Below are 23,814 nucleotides of genomic sequence, written 5' to 3'. Positions count from 1 at the left end.
TGAAAAAGATATTAGCGAAAAAATTATTGTAGGAAAAGAAGTTTAAAATTCTTACTTATTGTTAACCTTTTGATAAATTCAAATAGAAAGAGAAAAGTTTTTCATTTTATTCCTCATAAGATTACTTACTTTAACGTTGAAAATTTCATCATGCATTAACATGTGTTAATTTTACAATTTTGGGTTGAGTAGGAGAAAATCACCAACTAATAATTTTTTAATGACTATTATATGCTTGTTATTGTTTTATTTTTTATAAGTTATATTATTTATATATATTAACTAAAAAAATAGTTCTTCTTTAATCAGTCCCCCATTAAAGCCACCTCTGCTAGCCAGACTCTGAAAAAAACATGTAAAGAAGTGATTTGTCGGCTTTGACCGTTTGAATTAGAGTTTTAAAACAGTCTTTAAACCATTCTTAAGAATTTTTCCTACCGGCACAATTGAATTTGACCAGATTTTGTAGGAAGAATAAACGACGAACAAGAAGCACATCACTTACAGAAAATTTTTCACGTGCCCAATCTGCACCTGAATTCAAGTTCCGATCTTTCAACCACCCATGGCTGCTTCTCACCTTCTTTGCAGTAGCTATGTCTTCCCCACTTCCCAAAACTCCTTCAGAAGTAGCCATTTTTCTCAATTCAGACCAAATGGGACATCCAATTTTCATTCTAAGCTTCGGTTTCAGAGACCCCATTTGGTTAGAGCCATGGCTTCCGATTCCGACACTTCTAAGAGACAAGTAGAGGTTACATATTTTTCTTCCCCTCTTTCTTTTTGTTATGCTTTTTTACTGATTGAAGTTTCAGTAGTGTTGTTTGTGTAGAATTAAGTTTGTTTAGGGATAAAGTTTGAATTTTTTTTAGTGTGTTATGCTCTGGATCGAAGTTTCAGTGTGGTTGTTTGTGTAGAATAACATTTGTTTTAGGTTTGAATTTTGATTATCAACAGATGTTTTTTAAATTTTGTAATCTTTTGTTGGTGAGATTAGATTGTGTATGACCCTGAAGCAAGGTTTAACCAGTTGGCTGATGAAGTGGACAGGGAAGCTCCCCTTTCGAGGCTTACTTTGTTCTCTCCTTGCAAGGTAACCACTTTCCCCGTGCTTTTGCTTGGAGGCTACCCAAATTTGGTTATTTTGTGTTGACATTGCTACCTTTTCTTCTGCAGATAAATGTTTTCTTGAGAATAACAAACAAGAGGGAAGATGGGTATCATGACTTGGCATCCCTTTTTCATGTAAGAGGTTATCACATTTTGGCAACTACTTCAGTGCTCTCTTATTTGATTTACCTTTTAATATGGTTTATGCATTTTGAGCATGTTTTGCATTTTTTTTGAGTCTTTCAGGTGATAAGTCTAGGTGACATAATTAAGTTCTCTTTGTCACCTTCAAAAACCAAGGATAGCCTCTCAACCAATGTGTCTGGGGTGCCCCTTGATGATAGAAATCTGGTACTACTGTTTCCCTTCTCATTCTCTTCCTCTTCTGGTCATTTATCTGTTCACATTTCAGAGAATGTTATATGGAAATTCTCTTTTAACAGATTATTAAGGCGCTTAACCTTTATAGGAAGAAGACTGGTAGCGACAAGTTCTTTTGGGTACGAAGTTACGATGTTTATTCTCTTCCTAATTTTTACCATTTTTAATTAAAATCAGCATGCTTCTATCTTTTCATCTAAACTCATCTTACCCCAAGATTTCATGTGTGTTATGTATGGTCATGTTGTTGTCAGATTCATCTGGATAAACGAGTGCCTACTGGGGCAGGGCTTGGTGGTGGAAGTAGCAATGCTGCAACTGCACTATGGGCAGCAAATCAATTTAGTGGTGGCATTGCTTCAGAGAAAGAACTCCAAGAATGGTCAAGTGAGATTGGATCAGATATTCCCTTCTTTTTCTCTCAGGGAGCAGCCTATTGCACTGGTCGAGGAGAGGTTAGTCAAAAAATTAGGTACCTTCCATTCTCAAATTCATATTTGAGAAAACCGTAAGATGCTTACTTCTTATTTATTTTTATATCTTGCTGTCCGGATTCACCAATTGATAATATTTTACAATTCTGATTAGATGTTATAATTGTGAAGAGATTTATGTCACTTCCTAGAATACAGCTTAAAGAGTCATGGTATAAAACTTTGATAGTCATTCTGTGCTGATTAAATATGAGCAAAGTTATATTGAATGTGAAGTGATTTGTCTAACTATTGTGCTTGACGGTGACTACAGAACTCCCATGCATTTATAACCCTTTTAACCATTTGCTTGCAGCTAAACTCTTATTGAATATGATTTCCCTATCATTATATTTTATTCAAGATTTTTTCTTCACCTGTGCAGGTTGTTGAGAATATTCCTCCACCAGTTTCTCTGGACGTTCCAATGGTTCTCATAAAACCCCCACAAGCATGTTCAACTGCAGAAGTCTACAAGGTAATTTGTCTTTTCGGAGTAGTAATGAAACCATACCCCATCTCCCTCAACTTTTAGTCACGAATTTAACAACTTCTGATGATACAGAGGCTACGTTTGGACCAGACTAGTAATGTTGATCCTTTAACATTGTTGGAGAAGATCTCAAAACTTGGTATCTCACAAGATGTTTGTATTAATGATTTAGGTATGCTTTTAGCTATGTGTTTTCTCACTTTGGCTTTGATTTGATTTTATTGAATGCAAGTTCTACATAATTCTATGAGATGTCTAGAATGATGGTATATACCAGAATTGATATTCTACTATTCTATTCTCATTGTATAATTGTATGTACAACTTACTGAAAAATCAACTGTGTCCCTTAATATCTTGCACAACATCAATTCTTCTTATCATTGCCAAAGTTATATTTGATTCTCATTGAAGTTTGGTACTGTTCTGGTGCTTTTGGCTTTAATTTTCTTTTCATATTTTCCTTTTCCTTCATCTGCAGAACCTCCCGCTTTTGAAGTTCTTCCATCTCTCAAAAGACTGAAGCAGCGCATTAGTGCAGCTGGTCGTGGAGAATATGGTGCTGTTTTTATGTCAGGAAGGTGAAAACACTGGAAAACCTATAATTCTTTAATATCTAGACTGGCATTTTCGTAAAAGTCATATAAACATGCTAGAGCTGGCCCCAGGCACAAACATATTCTGTGGTTTTTACAAAGGTTTCTCTACACCCTTTGTGTGAGACTAATCCCTTCTACCACAGAGCAATGTTGTTAGTCACTCTTCACAATTATTGTCTCATCTTCCTCCATATATATATATATATATATATATATATATATATATATATATATATATATATATATATATATATATATATATATATATATCGCTGTATATTCCATCCAGAAATATGAGAGAAGAAGGTTTTTCATTCTCTATTTTCTACAATTCCATTATAATTAATTCTATCAAAGGTTATACATAAAAGTAAACTGATGTTTACTCTTCCCTTTTCTGAATGGTATTCATTCTTCTGAAGTGGTCAATATTTGTCTTGATCCTCTTTCTTTTTGTTGGAATATGGAGTCATGATTTGAAAAGATGCAATCATCTTACATGCTGTCTGAATACATCTCATGCAGTGGAAGCACCATTGTTGGAATTGGCTCTCCTGATCCTCCACAATTTGTTTATGATGATGATGAATACAAAGATGTGTTCTTATCAGGTAAGCTTTGATAAATTAACCTTCAAAGGTAGAAAATTACATCCATGTCTGATATATTGAAGCTCTAGTTCCATATGCAGATATCCATTATCTAGAAGCAAAAATGATTAATTCTATGTTTCTTATGATTTGGAAAGTGGGAAATGAATTTACCAGTTCACATTGTTTAATTTTACTTATATTGCATATAAGAATGTGCAGAGGTTCAACATGCATTTGATCTGCAAAATATAAGTTGTCAGAAATATAAATCCTTTCAATATTATTTTAATTTGAAAAATTAACTAATTTCAATTCAAATGCCCCTATTGAATGAAGTCCTGATGGGGCAAGTACACTTCGGTGAGGAAAATGGCCTTTTTGGTGGAGTCTCCTTAAAAGTATTTCTCTAAGTGCATTAACTGAAAGGGTTAATTTTATTTCAGCATTCAATGAAGTATTACTTCTATTTCTAATTTAAACCATATCAATGTTAATGTATTTGCACAAGATAAAAGTAATACATTTACTGGGAAAAGGTTATTTTAGTAAAATTATTTCAACAAGTGTATGCATTTCATGTTACCAAGATGTTAAGTACTTATATTTATTAGGATGGTGCTTTAGAATGAGCTTATGATGGATTTTGATTTTGATGTGAATTTCTCACCTTCATTTGCAGATGCCTATTTTCTAACTAGAGAGGAAAACCAGTGGTATCAAGAACCTGCTTCAAATCCTTCTTCTGCCTCTGCTTCTGTTGTTTCAGAGTCTGTTTAACCATATGGTCTTTCAAGATAAGAAGACAATAATGCAAAAATGCAAAATTGCATTATCTTGTATTTTTTTCTCCTGCATCATTCAGTGGTGTAAAAATTAAGTTTTGCAATTTAACTGCTGGGAAACAATAAAATTAGAGAGAAAATCGATTGAATAAATATTAAGCAGGGGCATCTAAGAAGTAACAATGTCCGAATAATTTGTCCTGGTTATTAGCAATTATTCAGAGACCAAAAAAATAATGTTGCAAGTTAAAGATGATCTTAGTTCTGTTTCAAAGTTGGATGATCTTTTTTATTTTTATACCACTTAATGTAATTAACATTGGAATGTTTTTATGGCGAAAATTTGATTTTTGATATTTTACCCGCACAGAATACTTAGATAATTTTCTCCTTGATATCCCTTTTTGGTGGGAAGTAAACTTACGATATAAATGTAGAAATATTTGTCAAAAGGTGATAAATGGTTCATGAACTATTTGTTTGTGTCTAGTATTTGACTGCTTATATAAATATTTTTAATGATGACCTTCTCTTCATTCATCCAGTCTAGAATACATTTTTTTATTATTTTAAATTGTATTATAGATTATACAATTTAGAATATAATTGTGTAGAAATAGATTTTTGGATTGAACAGTCTTGAAGGCATTTTTTAATTTTAAATTGTACTTTCAAAAGTTGTGGAATTGAGAATTCATTTTTGGTAATTGCAATTCAAAATATTCCTAACCTTATGGTACCTCATGTGCAATTGGACCTTTTGAGATAATCTGGCATCGTATTGAAATTGAATGTTACAGTATGCGGATATGTAGGTCTTCTATATTAACATAAAATACGCCACTAATAACTCATTACAATCTTCTATTGAACATATTATTGAAGAAAACTTTTTGAAAAAACACCACATTATGCAAATATCTATCCTATATGAACATCCACAAAATTTTATTAGTGTTTTTATTCCAATGTGTAACGTGACTATATCTGTTTCCAAACCAGTTATATAAAACAATTGCCCTTGGCTTAAAAAGCTTAATTACACAATTAATATTGACCTATTACCATTTCTCGAAATTGACCACTTAAAATATCTCTATCAAAATTCTACCATCAAACATTCCATTTTCACTTTACTGATCCGTTTTGGGATAAGATGTTTCATAAAATACATGAAAAAATAAAAGTTGTAAAATTAAAAAAATAAAGTGATAAAATTCACAAAATAATAATAATTAAGTGATAAAATTAATAATTAAACCTTTTAAAAAAAATGTACCACTGCCACAGAACTGGGGAGTGATGGAATATTTTAGATGTTATCACACATTCCACGGCTCTACCCAGTTTATATGGTGTCCTTGAGGCTGCAGTATAAGTAAAATATCCGATTTTGTATAACTCGTCTGGTTTGGACGGTGAAAAGTTTTGGGTATGAAAGTGAATTGTGCATGGGACGGGGAAGTGTACAGTGCATGTGAAATTCGACGGCTGTTTTTCACAGAAAGCTTACGACCAACATCATATCAACTATAGCATCATAAGAACAAACATCAAATCCACACATTTTTTGGTCTTTTTTTTTTATTCATTTGATTTCTCCCCTCCACTCTACAGGGAGGGAGAAGAAACAAACTGTCTCGGTAAACTAAAAAGATCTTTCCCTTCAAATGGAGAACTCCATTCCCGAGAACCTGATGTTTCAGCAGGAGATACTCCACCATCTTGCAATCCAGGCAAGGGAACAATGCTACCATTAGAGGGTAATGATCTCATTGCTGGCTGAGGAACCACACCAGAAGCATTTGAGCCGTATAGAGTACCACTCTTTGCAAAAGGTGAAAGCCCAAGCAATAATGCATTAGACCTAGGTGGAGATAAGCCTCTATCCAAGGACCAGTCTATGTTGGTATAATCAAATTGCATTGATCCACCAGTGCTCCAGTCTACTGGAGAAGTTGACCCTGAAGTTGCTGCAGATCCTAGCCCAGAAAAGAGTCCAAGAGAAGAAGCAGCAGCAAGTGTTGGAGACGCAGCCATTGTTCCATTCCATAGGCTACTCCCTCGGTTGGTTGCTTGCAGATCTACCGAACTGCTGTTGCCAGCCACAAACTGTTGAGGAGGCTGACCCTGAAGTTGGTGGTACATTTGATTAGAACTGAAATAGTTTGAACTGAGGCTTTTAGAGCTAGGAGGATGAGACATAAAGCCATTGGACCTCATGACTTCTACACTGTTAGTTGGATACCAACTGGCAGCTATTCCAGGAGGAGAAGAACTCAAGCTGGCAGCTGGAATCTGCTTTGTATTAACAGTTTGAGGCCGCTGCATCACAATTACTGGCTCCCTAGCTGAACCAGGTTGAGGGTTCTTATAATCACCTCCAACAGCCGCATAAGAAGCTTCTGTCTTAGCAGGTGTGGGTGACACTTGCAATGGTGATGCCAACGAGTAAGAAACCGAAGGATTAGATCCTGCAATTGGCCACCTCTTGTCAGCTGGTATAGAAGCTTGTTGAGGCTTTGCCCAATCAGACTTGGATTGGATTCTCTTAAGAGGCTGCATAGGTCTGTTGCTGGATTCAGCTGACCCTCCAGTAATTGCTTGCTTGGTATAGTTAAAATCCTTTTCATCTTTTTTTGGAGAAAGAATGGGTTTAGTCTGTGACCTAGCATTCTGATTCACAACTCCTGTCTGCTTACTACCAAATGAAGGAGGATCACCAACTTCATCTGGCTTTGGTGGACCAGATGGTCGATCCAGCTTCAATTCTCTCAAAGAATCTGCAGCCTTATCAAGATCACCCTCACAAGCAACAACTGCTCTTTCAACCTCCTGTTTTGAGAAACTGAACTTGATTTCTAGGTCTGCTATCCGAGCCAGTTCATCTGATATATCAATTTTCAAATTACTCCCACTTATATTTGCATCTTTATGATTATCTGCTTCTTCACCACCTTCAAACAGCCATGCTACTGATTCCTCAACCCTTCCTTCATTCAGTATCAATGCTACTGTTGCACGCTCGTGAGAAAACCCCATTGCCACAAGCTGTTGAGCAAGTGCCTCTAGTTTCCTTGACATTATATATCCACTGCAACGATCATGCAACTCTTGTGCCCGCCTTTCCTTCTGCCGTTGATGTTTCTTTTCATTCTTCTGGCGAATTTTCTCTCGTTTGTCATTATCAGCTCCCGGAACTGCCTCCAGTCGAGCAGGAGGAATAGAAGATTTCTCTTTATGGTCCTCAGACTCACCAGACCAACTACCATTGTTAGAAACAGAATCATACTCCACACCAGCTATCACTGAGCCAGCGGGATGTTCATCTGTCTCATCTATATTCCGAAAACGACCATTCGATTGTACTTGGGAAGTAGATGCTGGTTGCATCTCCAAAGTATGGAATGTTCCCAATAAAGGGTTGTATGCACTAGCTGGTACACCAGCTACTGCATTAGCAGATCCAGAAGACTTGGCAACAGACTTCTGAGCTTCTTTGCCAGCCTTTTTATCTTTAGACTTAGATTTGGAAGGCGACATCTTTTTAGTAGAAAATATGTCCCTGAAACATAAAAGAGAAATAATCAGATTAAATTGTTTTCTAGTGAACTAACAAATTACTATAGAAACAATATTATAGGCAACAACAAAAATTAAAAATAAATAAATAAATCATATCTACTAGATAACAATCTGTTAACATCAATACCATCACGGGTATGGATCTGTTTGCAAACAATCAAGTTCATAAAGGATTACAGGATGACAACAGAACACAGTTTAAACTACAACAAACTACAGAGGGAAAAGGAAAACAGGGACAGTAACCAATTAAAAAAATATAATTCTAGAAAACCAAATGGATTATAGTTATCCTTAAAAGAAGTTTCCTTCAGAAGAAACTGCTTTTCTGTCCCCTGAATGTTTGTGGCACAAACTGCTTCTCTGGAATAACTTCATTAATGTCCATGATGATCTCTGTAAATTTTAATGAGAACTAGAGGATTCATGCAATTGAAAATCTATTTGATTACCAAAAATAATGCTCTCTACAGAAGCACATTACAGAGCATGAAAATTGCATTGCTACCATTTAAAAAAGCAAGGATGAAAAGCAAGAGTCAATAATTTGTTTCAATCTAAGTATTGAATGAATAGAATGTAATAGTGATTAGTCCACAAATTGTATACAGATGCAACTACAGTGCTTTAATCAGGAAAAATTAAAACAATTAAAATTTTAAAACAACCAAAACAATACAAGGATCTCCCCACACTTTGTAACCCTTATCAAAACCAAAGTAGATAATTAGTTGTGCAAATTCCACATACACCCACTGAAGTATTTTAAAACTACACTAACACTCCAACTATTTTAAAATCCTACACAAACCTCCGCTTTGCTTTTAAAACATTACACTGACACCCCATTTTAATTACACATGCACCACTTAAATTTTTAAGGAACATTCAAACATTACACTTACACCCCCCTACAAGGGAGGCCATTGTAAGGATAAAAAAGAGGGGTGAGTTGATTCTAGAAAACCTGAGGAGATGTTACTACAATTTGTTTAATCAAGTACAGAACGGATGGAAACTGATACAGTTCAGGAATCACGTAATCCAACAAAACCTGACTCAGCTGTTCAGGAATCACGTAATCTAACAAAACCTGACTCAGCTGAACTCAAAATATACAGTAACTTAGGACATTTGAGAGGCCATGAATCGTTGCATCCATTCCTCAGACACTAATTCCTTTGCTTCTCTATACTCTTCTCCTCTTGTTTAATATTTCTCCATAGCTTACAACAGAATTTGCTTCCAATTCTAACCCATGGCCAAGCTGGCAGTTGGTTACGGCCCAATCAGGCCAATTCCCTAGCAATAACCCCTACAAATTCTTGCATACACCCTAACAATAGCAGATTTCCTAACAAATAAATAACTCTCCACACAGATACAATTACAGCACTTCAATCAGGTACAGGTACAATAATATCCAAATTTTCAACAGAACATAAAGAACAAATAACAAAGATCCACTGACCCATTTCTCCACTTATTTTGAAACCTAAGTGCAATAAATCAATTTTCCAACAGGTCATAATTCCCATATACCTAACCTTCCACCCCCATAAAGGATATACAATACCGGGTCAGTCACCAAACAAAGGAAGGTACAAATACAGCATACTTGTCAAGTTCAATAAATATCAACATTCATTGCAGCTAAGCTTTAGAAAACCCAGCTCCATTTCAGTTAGTCTTAGTCCTACAATCACTCAATATTACTAGTCTATTACCTGACCTTCCTCTCTTGTACAGAATATTATGATGGAAATGAGGAAACTAGCAATCAGAATAGGACTACATGTAGGAACACTAACTTCAACAAAAATAATAAAATCAGAATTATAATTACTTGATTCATATTCTATTTTGTCGTGCCCCCATGTAAATTTGGATAGACTAAATCAAATCATATACTTAACCTTCCACTCTTACTAACTATTTATTAGTTACCTTCAATCCCTTTTACTATGAGAATAGAACAAGACAATCTGTGCAGAAAAAAACATTACACACTCCTATTGCGGTAAAGTTCATCCAGAATTAAAAACGAAGAAAACGATGTTCCAACTTAAACAAAGATCATTACAGTCAACTTAAGCAACGATAAGCAATTAATTAATGCAGTAGTTTCAGTACTATACTAATGAAAGGCAGAAACCTAAAAATGTAAGATGCCTGAAACAAAGATAGCATTATCTGATACAGCAACACATACAATCAGTTGCACATAAACTCAACCACCAACATACTCATATTAGAATAAGCACACCCATATAGTAAGGAAAAATATAAAAAAATTCATATTATCAGCTAAGCACATCCAATGCTACTAATTAAAGCCATTATTGTTGTTTCAGTCTTCAGAACATATTGCCAACGTGCACCCAGTACAGCACAATCAAAATCAGCAACACAAGCCAAAATCCACAGCAAAATCACGACCAAGGATCCATCAACTACAAAACCAAACCCAGACCAAATCCAAACACGTCCCGGCAATTCCGATTCCAAAAATCCGAATGCGGAATGCAAATCGCGAAATTCCACAATTGCGAAAGCAAAAGAAAAATACAACTTAAACAACTGAAACCAAATAATAGAGTTTAATTGGCAAAATTTTATAATTGTGGTTGAGATTAAAAGCAAAAAAACTATGGAGAGAATTGAGAAGCAGAAGAAGAAGATGAAGAAGAAGAAGAAGAAAAAGGAGAAGAAGAAAGAACCTGAGAATCAAGCTGTAGAAGGGGAAAACGGTCAGGAACTTAGAGCGAGAACGAGAGAGATAGGTTTCGATGTTGAAAAGTGAAATTGGGGGAATTAGGGTTTTGATTCAATGAAACTGAAGAGATCCGAAATTTTGCGAAAAGAGAAATGAAAAATTGTCCATATCCTAATAACGAAGCATATATAGTGAGGTTCAGCTGCTTTTTCCTTTCTTCTATTAAAAAAGTGTGTCTATCTTCTTTCACTTAAATCTCAAATAATAATTAAAAAAATTTGTATTTCCTTTTAAATTTTACATTTATTTTCTTTAACATGTTTTGTCTTATTATTTTTTAAGCTTAAGTCTTAAGCAAAATCATTTAAAAATCTTATACTATCAATTATAAAGAAGACATTATATGTAAGATTAAAGATAAGTTCAATTTAATTTATCTCACTTTAACACGAATTTTAATTTAAAATTTGAAATCAAATTTGGCTTAATTTAAGTTTGTGAACGCATGGTTAAGGTTGATAATTCCAATAAATTCAGAATTTGTATTTATCTTACATTATTATACAAGAACAAAAATTAATTATATAATTTAATATATGAAATATTCTACTATTATTGTTACTACTATTATTATTTTTAATATACCAATAATGATAGGCAAAAGTGATAGTAATTTATGTCCTATAATTAAATGGTTCACCCATAACTGTTATAATGAAATTGTAATTCTTAAAATTGTCCACATTCAAGTAACCGAAATAAGTTAACTCATTTTTGTACTAATATAATGTTGAACTTGGATCATTGAAATCGACCTAATTTCATCAAACTCACAAGTCATGCTACGAGTTGGTGAGTTCGCACATGGCCAAAAGTGTCACTGGTTTTAATGAAACCCTTTTTTTTTATATGATATATATCCTTGATTCATTTGTGCAACACGCGCTATATTCCAAATGGAAGCACTTTTTCTCTCTAATAAGGGCACTCCACCCTCTTCTTTATGGTCGAAATCACACTCGAGAGTGTTAAAAGTTAAGTCCTCCTCCCTATTAAGATAAAGATAAGTTAAGTCTTTCAAAAATACATGTGTCTTAATTTCAAAAGCCTTCTTTTTTTAACAATATTTTTATAATAGAAAGTAAGATAATTTTGTACGTTTTATATAAGTTATATAATATGAAATAGGTATTTAAGAAAAATAAAAGATGATATTTAATCAAACACAAGTTGTTGATAAAAAAGTAAGAAAAGCTTTAAGAAAAAACCGTGAAACAAGATCAAAATAGATACATGTCAAAGAAGAACGTACATGTACAAATAGAAATAAGGTTAAAATCCTAATTTCCTCCTCTAATTTTCATGAAAAATTCAATTATATTCTCATATTTATTTGGTTCAATTTAATTCTCTAATTTTTAAAATGAATAAATTAGGTTATTCTTGTTAGATTGACATTAAAATTCTTTTATAATTTATACATCAAATCGTTCCACCAATACAATAAAATAAATTTGAATATTTAGACTTTTTAGGTGAAGTAATTTGATATATTAATTTTAATGAAAATGTAACACCGATCTAACGAAAAGTATCTAATATATTATCTTAATAAAATTAGAGGACTAAATTGAGCACAATAAAAATTAGGAATTTAATTGAATTTTTTATAAGAACCAAAGAGCTAAAAAAAGTATTTTAACCTATAAATAATATATGCATGAAGTGTTGTAAGACCCAAGAAATTTAAATAATTATTTAATAAATGCGGGTAGTGGGAACCTTTATAGCATTTAATCATGGATTTTGTGACGTGGAATAGTACTGGTTCAAATGGTTGAGAGTACTTGATTATTATGAGAGCATTTGGGTTTGGGTCTTATGAATGTCATTTGTGTAAATTATTTTAATTGTTTGTTATTTTGACAATATGTTTGATCATGATGAGTGATAATATATTCCTAGATGTATAAGAATTATCATGAAACATGAATTGGCTGAATTAGTTGTGTACTTGCTTTGAAATTAGATGATTATGTGTTCAAATCTTGGTAGATGCAAAATAGGTTTGTTTTTACTAAATTCTTTTTTTTTTTTGCATGGATGAGAATGGTCAGAAACTCTAGCTGTCGTAGAGAGCAATTGGAAAGGCTAAGTAAATCAGTTGTTAATGGCATTTGATGGCCATTAACGCCTCTCTTAATGCATTTTCGTTTTTAGGTAATTAGGCCTAATTAAGTGAGTTTAGGGAGGGAGAGAGAAGAGACACTAGAGAGAAAAGAGAAAGGCAGAATGTGGAACCTTTGGTAAGGAATTTTTAGAGCAATAAAGCTGTACTTTAGAAAGGATTGAGAGTTGTTGTTGGAGGAGCAAAGGGAGGTCATTGCGGATCAAGAAGAGACTCTAAGATTTTTAAGTTTGAGTAAGGAATCCAGGTTAGGGGACTTGTTAATCGATTTTAGTTAACTTGTGATAATTTTGTAATGTGTTATATGTTGTGATATTTCTCCTCTAGTTGCTCTATTTTTCATTCGTATTTCTGGAAAATTTTAAGAAACCGCCTAGTAGTTTTGAAGGACCGCCAGACGACTCATATGAATTTTCCTATAATTTTGGGTTCTTGCGAAGAACTACCTAGCGACATGAATTGACCATTAGGCGACGCAATTAGTCTAACCCAATTTTTGGGCTTTTGGATGAACCTCATGGCGGTGAGGAACACTCGCCAAGCGATACGAGCAATGTTGGCACGATTTTGATGTTGTGCGAATTAAGATGTACTTGGGATTAATTGAACTAAAATGTATGAAGCTTTAGGGTGTTGGAAAAATTGGGGTTAATTATGGTGCAAATTGTGATGGCAGTGAATTGATAATCTAATAGTAAGAATTGAATGTAAACACATGTTGGAAAATGAATTAGAGTGACTTATTGAAGGAGAAATGGTAAAATGAAGGGATTCTAAGGTTAGGGTTCATGTAGGTGCCGATGAAATTTGGGAGATTCGAGGTTTGGATGCACCGTCTGACGACACCTAGTTTGCCGCCAGGCGCCAACATAGTAGTATATGCAGTAAGTGTGCGTGACGTGAATGAGTGCGAGATCCAAATTCTGTGGTGATTACTTTAGATCATACAGGGAAAATATCATAAAAGGTAAGGGTATGATGAATGTGGGTTCATACATGAAATGGTGAAGGTTAATGAGAGTAAACTTGGATTTACTTATGTATGGAATGGAAGGAAAGGTTAGCTATTAGCTAGAGATAAGTTTAAATGTGACCTGAATTGGAAGCATGATCATGTTCTTTATGAGTTTAAGTTATTGAATTGGACATTGGATTGATCACATATTGAGGTGGGTTCATAGGGAAATATTTGGCTATACCTATAGTGACTTGGAGGTGAAAGGTATTGTGAGGTATGGTACTTGGTTGGGGAAAAACATAGATAAATTGGCTACTATTTTATAGTTGGTAGGGGTAGAATTGAATATATGGATACATATGCAATGGTACAGAGGACTTCTTTGAGTAATAGAGGTTAAAAGACTATTGTGGTACTTACACGAAATTGGAAACATAGGGCTGTAATGGAAAATAACTAGTAAACTCGTTGTACTGGTGTAGCGACTGATGGTGATATTGGAACTGCCAGGCGATAACTACAATTCCAGACCCCCACTGGGACGCATGGCGCCTAGCGGTGAGGGTGCTTTTGCCAGGTGATACTTGTAAGGACAAAGGCATTAGAGGCGTAAAGCACCTGGTGGTATAGGGGTTCCGCCAGGCGGTATGCAATTGGCTTTCGCTTGGAGGCTCTAGAGCAACACTAGGCGATAATGCAGGGGCAATGGCATTATGTGTTATGGATGTGCGTGGTTTATAAGGCTTTGGGTGATACCTTAAAGATGGACTTACTAGAGCATTCATTGAGTTGTGGCTCAAAATGGTATCCCTTGAGTTGTGGCTCGGGATGGAGGATGAACATAAGCATTCCTTGAGTTGTGGCTTAGAACGGTGAGTGATACCGTTGTGAGTGTGTGAGTTGTGGCTTGTACGGAGGGTCTCCACTTGATTGAGCATTCGCATGTTATGGCCAGTGATGTGTTAATCTTGTGTTGAGAGTACAAATTGTGGTTTGTATTGGGAACTCCACCTGGCGTTGCGGAGCGTGGTCTGTAGCATGATATTCTCTCACGTGTTTCTACAAGTTGTGGCCTTTAGATGGTGGCAACAAAGGATATCTTAATGTTATCATCTAAAGATGTAGAACGTGAATAAACATGGTGGTGGTCATGTTTATGGAATAAGGGAATAGAGTTTCTATAATGTATGTGTATGTACATTTTGAATTGTGATTTTATATATATGTATATGTTAGCTCACCCTATATGCTTGTGTTTGGCGATGATCGTGTAATGTTTTACACAGGAGAAGATGATGTTGCAGGTGGTGCTGGTGAGGAATAGAGCCGGAGTGGGGACTAGCATGGGAGAACTATTTTATGGAATTTTTATTATTGTATTACTTTTTATGTAGTTGTAAACAATTGTTTTATTGGTTTATTGGATTTGTATTTTGGTGTTGGAACTTGAAGTTATAAATCCGGACAAGTTAATAAACGATTTAAATTTTTCCCGTATTTTGTGGAAAAAGAATTACCATAAATGCGATTTTGTATTTAGTTTCTATTTTATTTTATTTAAATTAATAATATTTGACCGGAATGTTACAAGTGTCATACGTCTACGTCAATAATAAATGATAAAAATTATCATGAAACACTTTGTTCTTAATAATAGAAAATATTGTGATGTGATCCTAGTCCTCCAAGACAAAAATATAGAAGGTACAAAATGTCTCCTTAAAGCAATTATATTAGAAGAACATGTAGAAGAATGGAAGTAGTTTAGAAACACATAGTAAGTATTGTAAGTGTCCTTTCATTCTTACAAAGTCACATCATCTAGTCTTTAAAAGTTGACTATAAACTATTATCAAGGAAGATTCTTACATAAAATACTATTTATAATTTGTGAAAACTCATTTTGGTATTATTAGTGATAAAAGAGAATGATTCACACGTCTCATCATTGTTAACTCGAATTTTCAATCGTTATTTTTTAGTTAAACAAACCTAAATTATTCCCCCTAACGAAGTATAGGGAAAATAACTTAGGATCGAATCCAAGAAAATTGTGTGTATCAAGTGTAACTTGCGTAATTTAATCTTGTTAAAATGAAAATAAAACTAAACAAAGGAGGAAATTAAACAAGTTGAGAAAAAGTGCATAAATTAACTCAATTAAAACTAAACTAAATGCATGATTGAAATTAAAAGAAGATATGCACAAATGTAATGCATGATATGTGATGTATGTGACGCTATGGTAGCAGAATTGGATGTGTAATAGTAGAATGCAAAATGCACTTAATCTAAGATGTTGGATATGATCTCATACAATGCCAAAGTAAACTGAATCACTAAAACCCATACAGAACCCATTCCAACAGAATAAGAACGCACATATCATGAATAAAGCAATCTTAGAATGGAATGAAGGTGAACTTAGATGAAATGTAAGTGGGGAATGCATATGCAAATCTTAGACCAAGTTAGGAATGATTTGAGATCATGAACATTGGTGCAACCTAATACAAAACGTGCTTGACACGAGGATAAGATAATATGCATGAATGAATGGATCTTATGCTTTAATAGATGCAAAATGATCAATGGAAATGGAAAATGGCAACAAAAATTACTGCAGCAACAGTGTGCATGCTAAAACTAGACTTGAATTGTGCACATGAATGAAATATGAGTGTGCGTGAATGGATTTAGTGTGTGTGAACATATTTGCCATGATAAATTACTACTGTAGGATAGAAACTGATATAGGTTTTTACAGCAGATAAATTTGGGTGCAAAGATGGTTTACCATGATCTCAAATGATAATGAATGAATGGGAATATAAGCACTAATGGAACTAGCTTAAAACATGCGCGACACCAAATGGCAGCAAAATCCTAGACTATGACAACAATGAATCAAGAAATGCTCATGCACAATGGTGAAGGCAAAGAACTAATTCAAAATGTTTCAAACGTGATGAGTGCAAAGTTAAGATGTCCGAAATAATTGGGACTTGCAGCCAATTATGGTTTTGCAACTAAACGCATATTAGAACAAAGCATGCAAGGACAAGATAAATCCCTCTAATGTGCCACAAGTATCAACCATTTAGAGATGCACACAAAGTCAACGACAAGCATGCCCACATTAATTCACTCAATTACAAGTTCAAAATTACAGAGAAAAAATAGATGCGATGTAGTGGAATAAATGAATTCAGAACCAGATTTATGCAGAAAACAAAAATGCTATGTGCAGGTCCAAGAATCACATTAACATATGGCCAAAGAAGTATTAATCTTCACACAAACAAGGCAAAATAACAGGGATGCATACAAGATTATGACAACCTAGTCTAACTTGTAGCAGCAAAATGAGAATGTGATGTTGTGCATATACAGGTTACAAAAGCTAAATCAGAAACTAGAACTGTAGCAACAACAACACACTCACACTGATTTACTCAAATGCAGGAATGCAAATGCAAATGCTTAAATTAACTATACATGTAGATGAAATTTACTACCAACATCATTAACAAGAAAACATGATCCTAAATTATCTACTACATGAAATTAAAGCAAGGCAGGAAAGCTGAACTTGGTGTATGTCAACACCCAATTTCGTCCGGACGAATAAAATTATTTCTAAAAAATATTCAAAAAATAAGTGTTTAATAAAATAAATAAATTGTTTAAAAAATTTAAAAAATTAATTAATAAAAGTTTCTTTAATTTATGTTTTTAAGAGTTTAGTAAAATAATATTTTTGTTTTTTAAAATAATAAAATAAAAAAAGATAATTTCGTTTTTTTAATTAACTAATAAAATTCAAAAATAGAAAAATAAAAAATTGAAAATAAAAATGGTTTGCAAGATTGGAGGGAACGATTTTTTATTTCTATCTCAACTTCTACTTCAACTCCTACTCATGACTTCATATTCACATATTGGACACATCGTGAAAAAAAAACGGAAACCAACATCGCTCCTCATACACGGTTTTGTTCACATTTTGGGAGGCATCCTTTCCATTCACGAAGTACCCTTTCATTCACAAAACGGGATCTTACAATCATCTCTATCCTCGTTCACGGAGATAGCAATAGTGCAAAGGGCAGAGCATAAAACCCAGAATTACAACAGAAGATATAAAGAACATTCAGGGGGGTAAAAGTGGTAGCAAACACAAAACTGAGACATTAAATAAGGTAAACAATATTCAAATTTTGCTACGATGCTTGGCTCACTTTATCATTGTTGTGCGTTAATTGCATGAATTGCAAATTTTCTTCATTTGATGCTTCCTGAAATTGTTAATCAATCAATTAAAATTGGAAAATTGATAAAATAAAGGAGAATTGGGTTTAAGGAATTTGAAATAGAAGAGAAATAGAAAAGAGTTGATTTGCCGCTAGCAAATAGGGGTTCGGTAGTGAACATTGACAATGCGGAAAAGTTGGAGGCAATTTGAGTTATGGAGAAAGTTGGTGTTGGAGTAACTTGGGGTTTAGTTATGGAGAAGTGAAATTCTTACACAAGAGAAAAGACTATTGCAGTGGCTCTGTTCAGACGCTGACAGCGGTTGTGATAGCAAACCGTGGCAACACTGGCAAGCATTTTCGACAACGAAAATGTAAGAACGAACTAGAGGGGGTTGTTGTGTGTTGGGATTTCATGACTGAGAAATTAGAAGTGGAGTGGCTAGCACCACTATTAGTGGTGGCGTGATGGGGATGGCCTACGCCATCGAAAGTCGAGTCGTTGTTGACCTAACTATAAGTATGAACGTTGAATGGTGGCCGCATATGATGGTGTGGTGGCATAGATGGTTGTCGGTCCCATCGTGAGTCGTGTCGTTGTGAGCAGTGTTACCGACGGCCTCGTACGGGATGGGCAACGTTAGTGCTTGCGTGGTGGCCGTTAGTAGAAGGAAGAAGATGAACTTTGGGTGTTAGTCTCGAAAGATGCTTTTAATTAGGGTTGGGAGATTCATTTTTCTTCACGCACCTCCATAATTTAATTTGTGCACCCCTACTTTTAATTTGGGTTCTGTATTTATTTACTTCATGCACTCCCCAATGTAATCACCACACACCCCTTACATTAAGTTTTATTTTACCTTATTTACATGCGTTTTTACTAAGCACACACCCCACTCCTTTAATTTCTTTTTTTTTTACGGTAGGATGCGTTTACTTTATGCACCACACTTTTCTCTTTATGCACCTCGTTTCCATATGTGTAGTTTTTCTCATTGCACGTACTCACTTATGCACTCACATTTTCTATTTCAAATTTTACAATTTTCTAATTAAATCTCACTTTTCAAGCACATCATTTTCTAAAATAATAAAATATTTTTAATAAAAATTAAAATAGTTTTTGAAAAATGATAAAAATAAGAATAATAAATTTAAATTTATTTTCTTTATTTTTTCTTTTAGTGTCTAATCGACTGCTCGCATCACACGATACTCTTTTTCAAAATATAAAAATCATAGAAATGTTTTGGTGTCTAATTGGCCGCTCGCGTCACACGACACTCCTTTTCAAATATACAAATATAAAAAATGTTTTTGGTGTTAACCCGACCGCATGCGTTGCATGACACTCATTTTCAAAAAATGTCAAAAGATAACTTTCAAAAAAATTAAATAATTTAATCAGACCTTTTTTTATAAAGAACTACGTAGCCCTGATTTCTCATTTTTTAATGAGAATACGTAGGACCAAGGTTTTAACCCTTGTCGGGTCCCTTTCACTCCAAAATTAATTTTGTGCACAATTTTCTTATTTGTGGGAAACGTAAGTATTTAAAATAAACACATCTCTTTTGCAAAATTAATTAAAGGCATCGCCTTTTGGTGGACGCTGTAGGGTGCTAATACCTTCCCTACATGTAATCGACTTTATATTATTTTTATGGTTTTCCATAGTTTTCCAGAATAAATTATGGTGGCAACTTCAAACTTCTATTTTCAAAACAATTTTCTTTTTAATTCGTCGTCCCGTCGCGATTTAGGTTGTGACAGATGACGACTTCATTGGGGACACTAGAGAGTCAAGCCTATTTAATCGAATATGCGAAAGCGATGTGTTTAATTTAGATGTTTTGTTTTTTCCCTTCTCGATTTATGTATATTATATATTCCTGTTGGTGTATGACATATTTGTGGATATTGAACCTTAGGGTAGAAAACATGTTTTTTTGTATGGATCTTTTTTTGTTTTGCAGGCGGGGGTTTAGGTTTGCATTTTTCTCCCTTCACACACTCACATTATATTTTGTACATGAAATGAGTGCGGTCCTATACCTGGGTCTGAGTAGCTTAAAATTAAAAGGGGATTGTGTAGCAGTGTCACAATGGATGTACTTCCCAAGTGGTCATTGTGAGAACCCCAGCTAGAGTCTGTTTGCTTCATTTGATACTCTCACATCGTGTTGTTTACCAACTATTATGAGAAATGTCGGAAAGTGGGCCATAACTCTAGTGACCTTTTATCCTTAGGAAATAGGAGACTATCTTGGTGAGTGCATATACCTACCTTAATCCTATGACGCGCTTAAACATTATAAGACACAAAGGGAGATATGTATTCCTATAATTCCTATTTTGTTTTTGTTTTTTATTTTTATTTGTATTTCATTCTTTGTGTTTTTCTTTTAAGGTTGTAATAAGTTATGTAAATTATTCATAGCATCATGTAGTCTGTAATTTTTCTTTTTCTTGTACATTTTCATTGTACTCATTCTAGGTATAAAATTATAAAGTTGTGTCATTTCCTTGGAGAATAATGGAAATTAATAGGGAATCTGGAGTTGGAGAACATTCTGGTTCAGAGTCACTAAAAAAGAAGCAGTCAATTAGAGAAAAAGAAGGCAACTTGACTTATCTCCGAGAGTTGGTGGGGAAGATGAAGACTATCCAGAGAAACAGTTTTCGAAGGAAATATGTGAATTTACTGAATCTTCTAGAGATTGATACTCAAATTCCAGTTATTACTGCTTTGGTCCAATACTATGATTTGCCACTCCGGTGCTTCACCTTCAAGGATTTTTAATTAGTGGAGGAATTTGGGGATATTCTAGACCTACCATTAGAAGGCAAAGTTCCTTACAAGCATACAACGCAAAATACATCTGTTTCGACACTGGCAGAAATCTTGAAAATACACCCTACAGAGTTAGAAGGCAAAATGATTACAAAGGGAATCGTCAAAGGCATTCCTCAAGGGTTTCTAGAAGGGCATTTGCGCCAATTGGCTGACAAAGACATGGGGGAAACCTTCATGAATGTACTGGCGCTCATTCTTTGTGGCGTTATGATTTTCCCAAGCATCGATAATTTTGTTGATTTCTCAGCCATTAACATTTTCATAACATATAAAATCAATGCAGAAAATCCAGTCACAACAATCTTAACCGATGTTTATGGGAATTTGAATATGTGTTATGAATCTAAGAAGAAGAAGTTGTCATGTTGCTTGCTAGTATTATATAAATGGTTTATTTCTTATGTCAATCCAAATTACAAGTCAACTGCTAAAGGAGCACAGGAATGGACATGTTTTTTTGCTAAATTACATAATGGAATGATCAAACGAGAGGTCTCGTGGTAGCAGAGATCACATATCATACATTGTGGGGAGTACCCAAATGTACCTCTTATACGAACCAAATATTGTGTTAATTATAATCCAATATTAGCACAAAGACAATTTGGGTATCCTGTACGAGGTGCACCAAATCTAGAATCTTTAGTTGCACTGTGGAATTGTTATGAAGAAGGGACATCTAATGATTTACTTTGACGGTTAGAAGTGCTTAGGGCATCGTGGTGCGTGTAGAAAAAGACTTAAGGTCGTGGGTAGTAAATGAGAAGACGTCTTAGCAGCAATGGGTAATGGATAGGGTTAAAGTGGTGAAGCTACGGTTCAAACCAGTTGCCTTCATGCCAGAACAACAAAATGTGGAAAGTGAGGAAGTAAAAACCCTTAAGGGAGAAATAAAAAGGATGAAGCATAAAAATGTTAAGCTTGTTAATGATCTTCAAAAAGCTCATCATGAATATGTAGATCTTAAACATGACAATGAAGTCAAGACCAGAACTTGTGATGTATTGATAAAGAAGCAGAGAGAGGAAAGAAACCATCACTTCAAAGTACAACAAGATCTCGAAGCAACTAATAGAAAGCTAGCTTTGAGAGGCAAAGAGAAGAAAGCAATGACATTGCCCTGAACGTGAGAAAATTGCATTATGTTAAGAACTGGCAAGAGACAAAAGGGAGGCATTAAACAAGCTGCATAATGCACAAGTTTTGATTAAGGAGATGGAACAACAAAAAGAAAAAATGACAGCAACTTATGAGGCAAAGCTAGAAGAAGAGCGTTAGTATACAGTACAGGAACAAAGAGTTCGAGAGACATATGAAGGAAATAATATCGGCCTATGAAGCAAAAATGGCTGAAGAGATTTGGTACCAGTCAAAGTCGGAGGAGGAAAATCAAAGATTGAGAATTGAATGTGCTGAGTTAATGGGAGTTGTAGAGCATTGGAGAGGATGTTTTTCAAAGTTAGCAGTTATGGCTAATGGAGCAATTAAAGATGTACCCAAGATGTTAATTGATGCTGAGATTGCAATGCCTATATTCAATCCACCAAAAGCAATTGAAGATTTCCTCGGTTACTGCAGGAAGCTAGTAGGGGAAATGAAGAACATAGTGGCTAAAGCTCGAAAATGATGTTTATGCTTTCTTTCTGTTTCTTGGTATTATGAACTTCTGAACATAGTGGATTTTCTGATGTATCGACTACTTCATTTCTTGTTAATTTCCATTATTACTCGCAAACGTTATTCACACAACTTTATAGTTTTTAGCTAGAATGTTTGCATTTGCATTTGTCTTTTCTTTTCCTTTTTTGCACTTCTCATTTCATTCGAATTAAATAGAAGAGTGACAGTAAGTGATTACGGAAAAACTTCTAAGACACCCTTATAGGACTTGGGCCAATTCCAAAACGATGGAGGTTTGGGAAAATGCACACGAGGAAGTGAAGGAAGAAATTAGCCAAGTGAAGGGTGAAATTAGCCAAATGAAGGATCAAATGGGTCAGATCTTGAAGGCATTGAAGGCTATGAAGAGTTTAGGAGAAATTTCAGCGGTTGATGTAACATCCCTAAGGAATATTACTAATTTAAGTAAATAAATAAAGAAAGGAAAATAAGACGTCACAATATTACTATTTCCAAGACGCGGGAAAATTAAAATGTTTAAGCATCACGCCACAATATTTAAAATCGTAGTATTTAAAACTTTACAATTTCCAAAAATCCAAAATAAAACACAAATGATAATCATAAATATAGTCCTAGCTTAATCCCAGCTATCCCTCACTCCATCGCCTAGGCGTTCTTAGAATCACCTGTATCAACATCTGCTCCCGTGTAACGAATCACACGATCATCGCCATACACAAACAGAAAGGGTGAGCTGAGAAAATAAAACAACAGATATATAATAAACAAAATAAGACATACACCCATCTTATTCATCTTACTTAGTTCTTGGCCAAGACCTTAACCCCAAGGCTGTATAGCCTTCAATTCACACAAAAGGTTAGCCTTGGACTCAGGAATGTGATGCTCACACGAACCTGCCCGCTCGTGGTCCTGCCTCTACGAACCTCCCCGCTCGTAGTGCTGCTCTACTGATGAAGGATTGACCCCAACCAAGGATGGAGGCACATGCTTAAGAAGACTAAGCATGTTTAGAAAGGAAGTTTACTAATCCTTCACCCCTTTCATTTATGTTTGTTATTTTTGATTTCCTAAGTTGACATAGTTGAATCAACTTTACTTGACTTGTTGACCTTTGACTAAGTTTGACTTGTTGACTATAGTTGACTTGACTTAAGCCAACATGCTAATCTATGTTTATTT

General features: G+C 34.6%; 2 protein-coding genes and 1 long non-coding RNA gene across 3 annotated transcripts; 1 reads left to right on the top strand and 2 right to left on the bottom strand.

The window, feature by feature from the left end:
- Positions 1–303: 303 nt before the first annotated feature.
- On the top strand, positions 304–4,787 carry LOC114186762 (4-diphosphocytidyl-2-C-methyl-D-erythritol kinase, chloroplastic/chromoplastic). Its single transcript, XM_028074770.1, has 11 exons — positions 304–754; positions 998–1,093; positions 1,177–1,245; positions 1,357–1,461; positions 1,554–1,610; positions 1,746–1,946; positions 2,350–2,442; positions 2,530–2,629; positions 2,939–3,038; positions 3,582–3,667; positions 4,329–4,787. The coding sequence occupies exons 1-11, from the start codon at positions 566–568 to the stop codon at positions 4,424–4,426; spliced, it is 1,194 nt and encodes a 397-aa protein (XP_027930571.1). The 5' UTR covers positions 304–565; the 3' UTR covers positions 4,427–4,787.
- A 1,113-nt stretch (positions 4,788–5,900) lies between these two features.
- On the bottom strand, positions 5,901–10,911 carry LOC114188010. The gene is made up of 2 exons (XM_028076485.1): positions 10,737–10,911; positions 5,901–7,996 (listed from the first exon to the last, which is right to left on the bottom strand). Exon 2 carries the CDS (start codon positions 7,972–7,974, stop codon positions 6,043–6,045), a length of 1,932 nt encoding a protein of 643 aa, XP_027932286.1. The 5' UTR covers positions 7,975–7,996; positions 10,737–10,911; the 3' UTR covers positions 5,901–6,042.
- Positions 10,912–17,897: 6,986 nt separating this feature from the next.
- On the bottom strand, positions 17,898–19,149 carry LOC114188868. The gene is made up of 2 exons (XR_003605465.1): positions 18,407–19,149; positions 17,898–18,176 (listed from the first exon to the last, which is right to left on the bottom strand). It is a non-coding gene; the product is annotated as an uncharacterized LOC114188868 (long non-coding RNA).
- Between the last annotated feature and the right edge of the window lie 4,665 nt (positions 19,150–23,814).

This window comes from Vigna unguiculata, chromosome 6 (genome assembly GCF_004118075.2).
Source record: "Vigna unguiculata cultivar IT97K-499-35 chromosome 6, ASM411807v1, whole genome shotgun sequence".
Lineage (NCBI taxonomy): Eukaryota > Viridiplantae > Streptophyta > Magnoliopsida > Fabales > Fabaceae > Vigna > Vigna unguiculata.
This window is presented reverse-complemented; position numbering and strand designations above follow the sequence as displayed.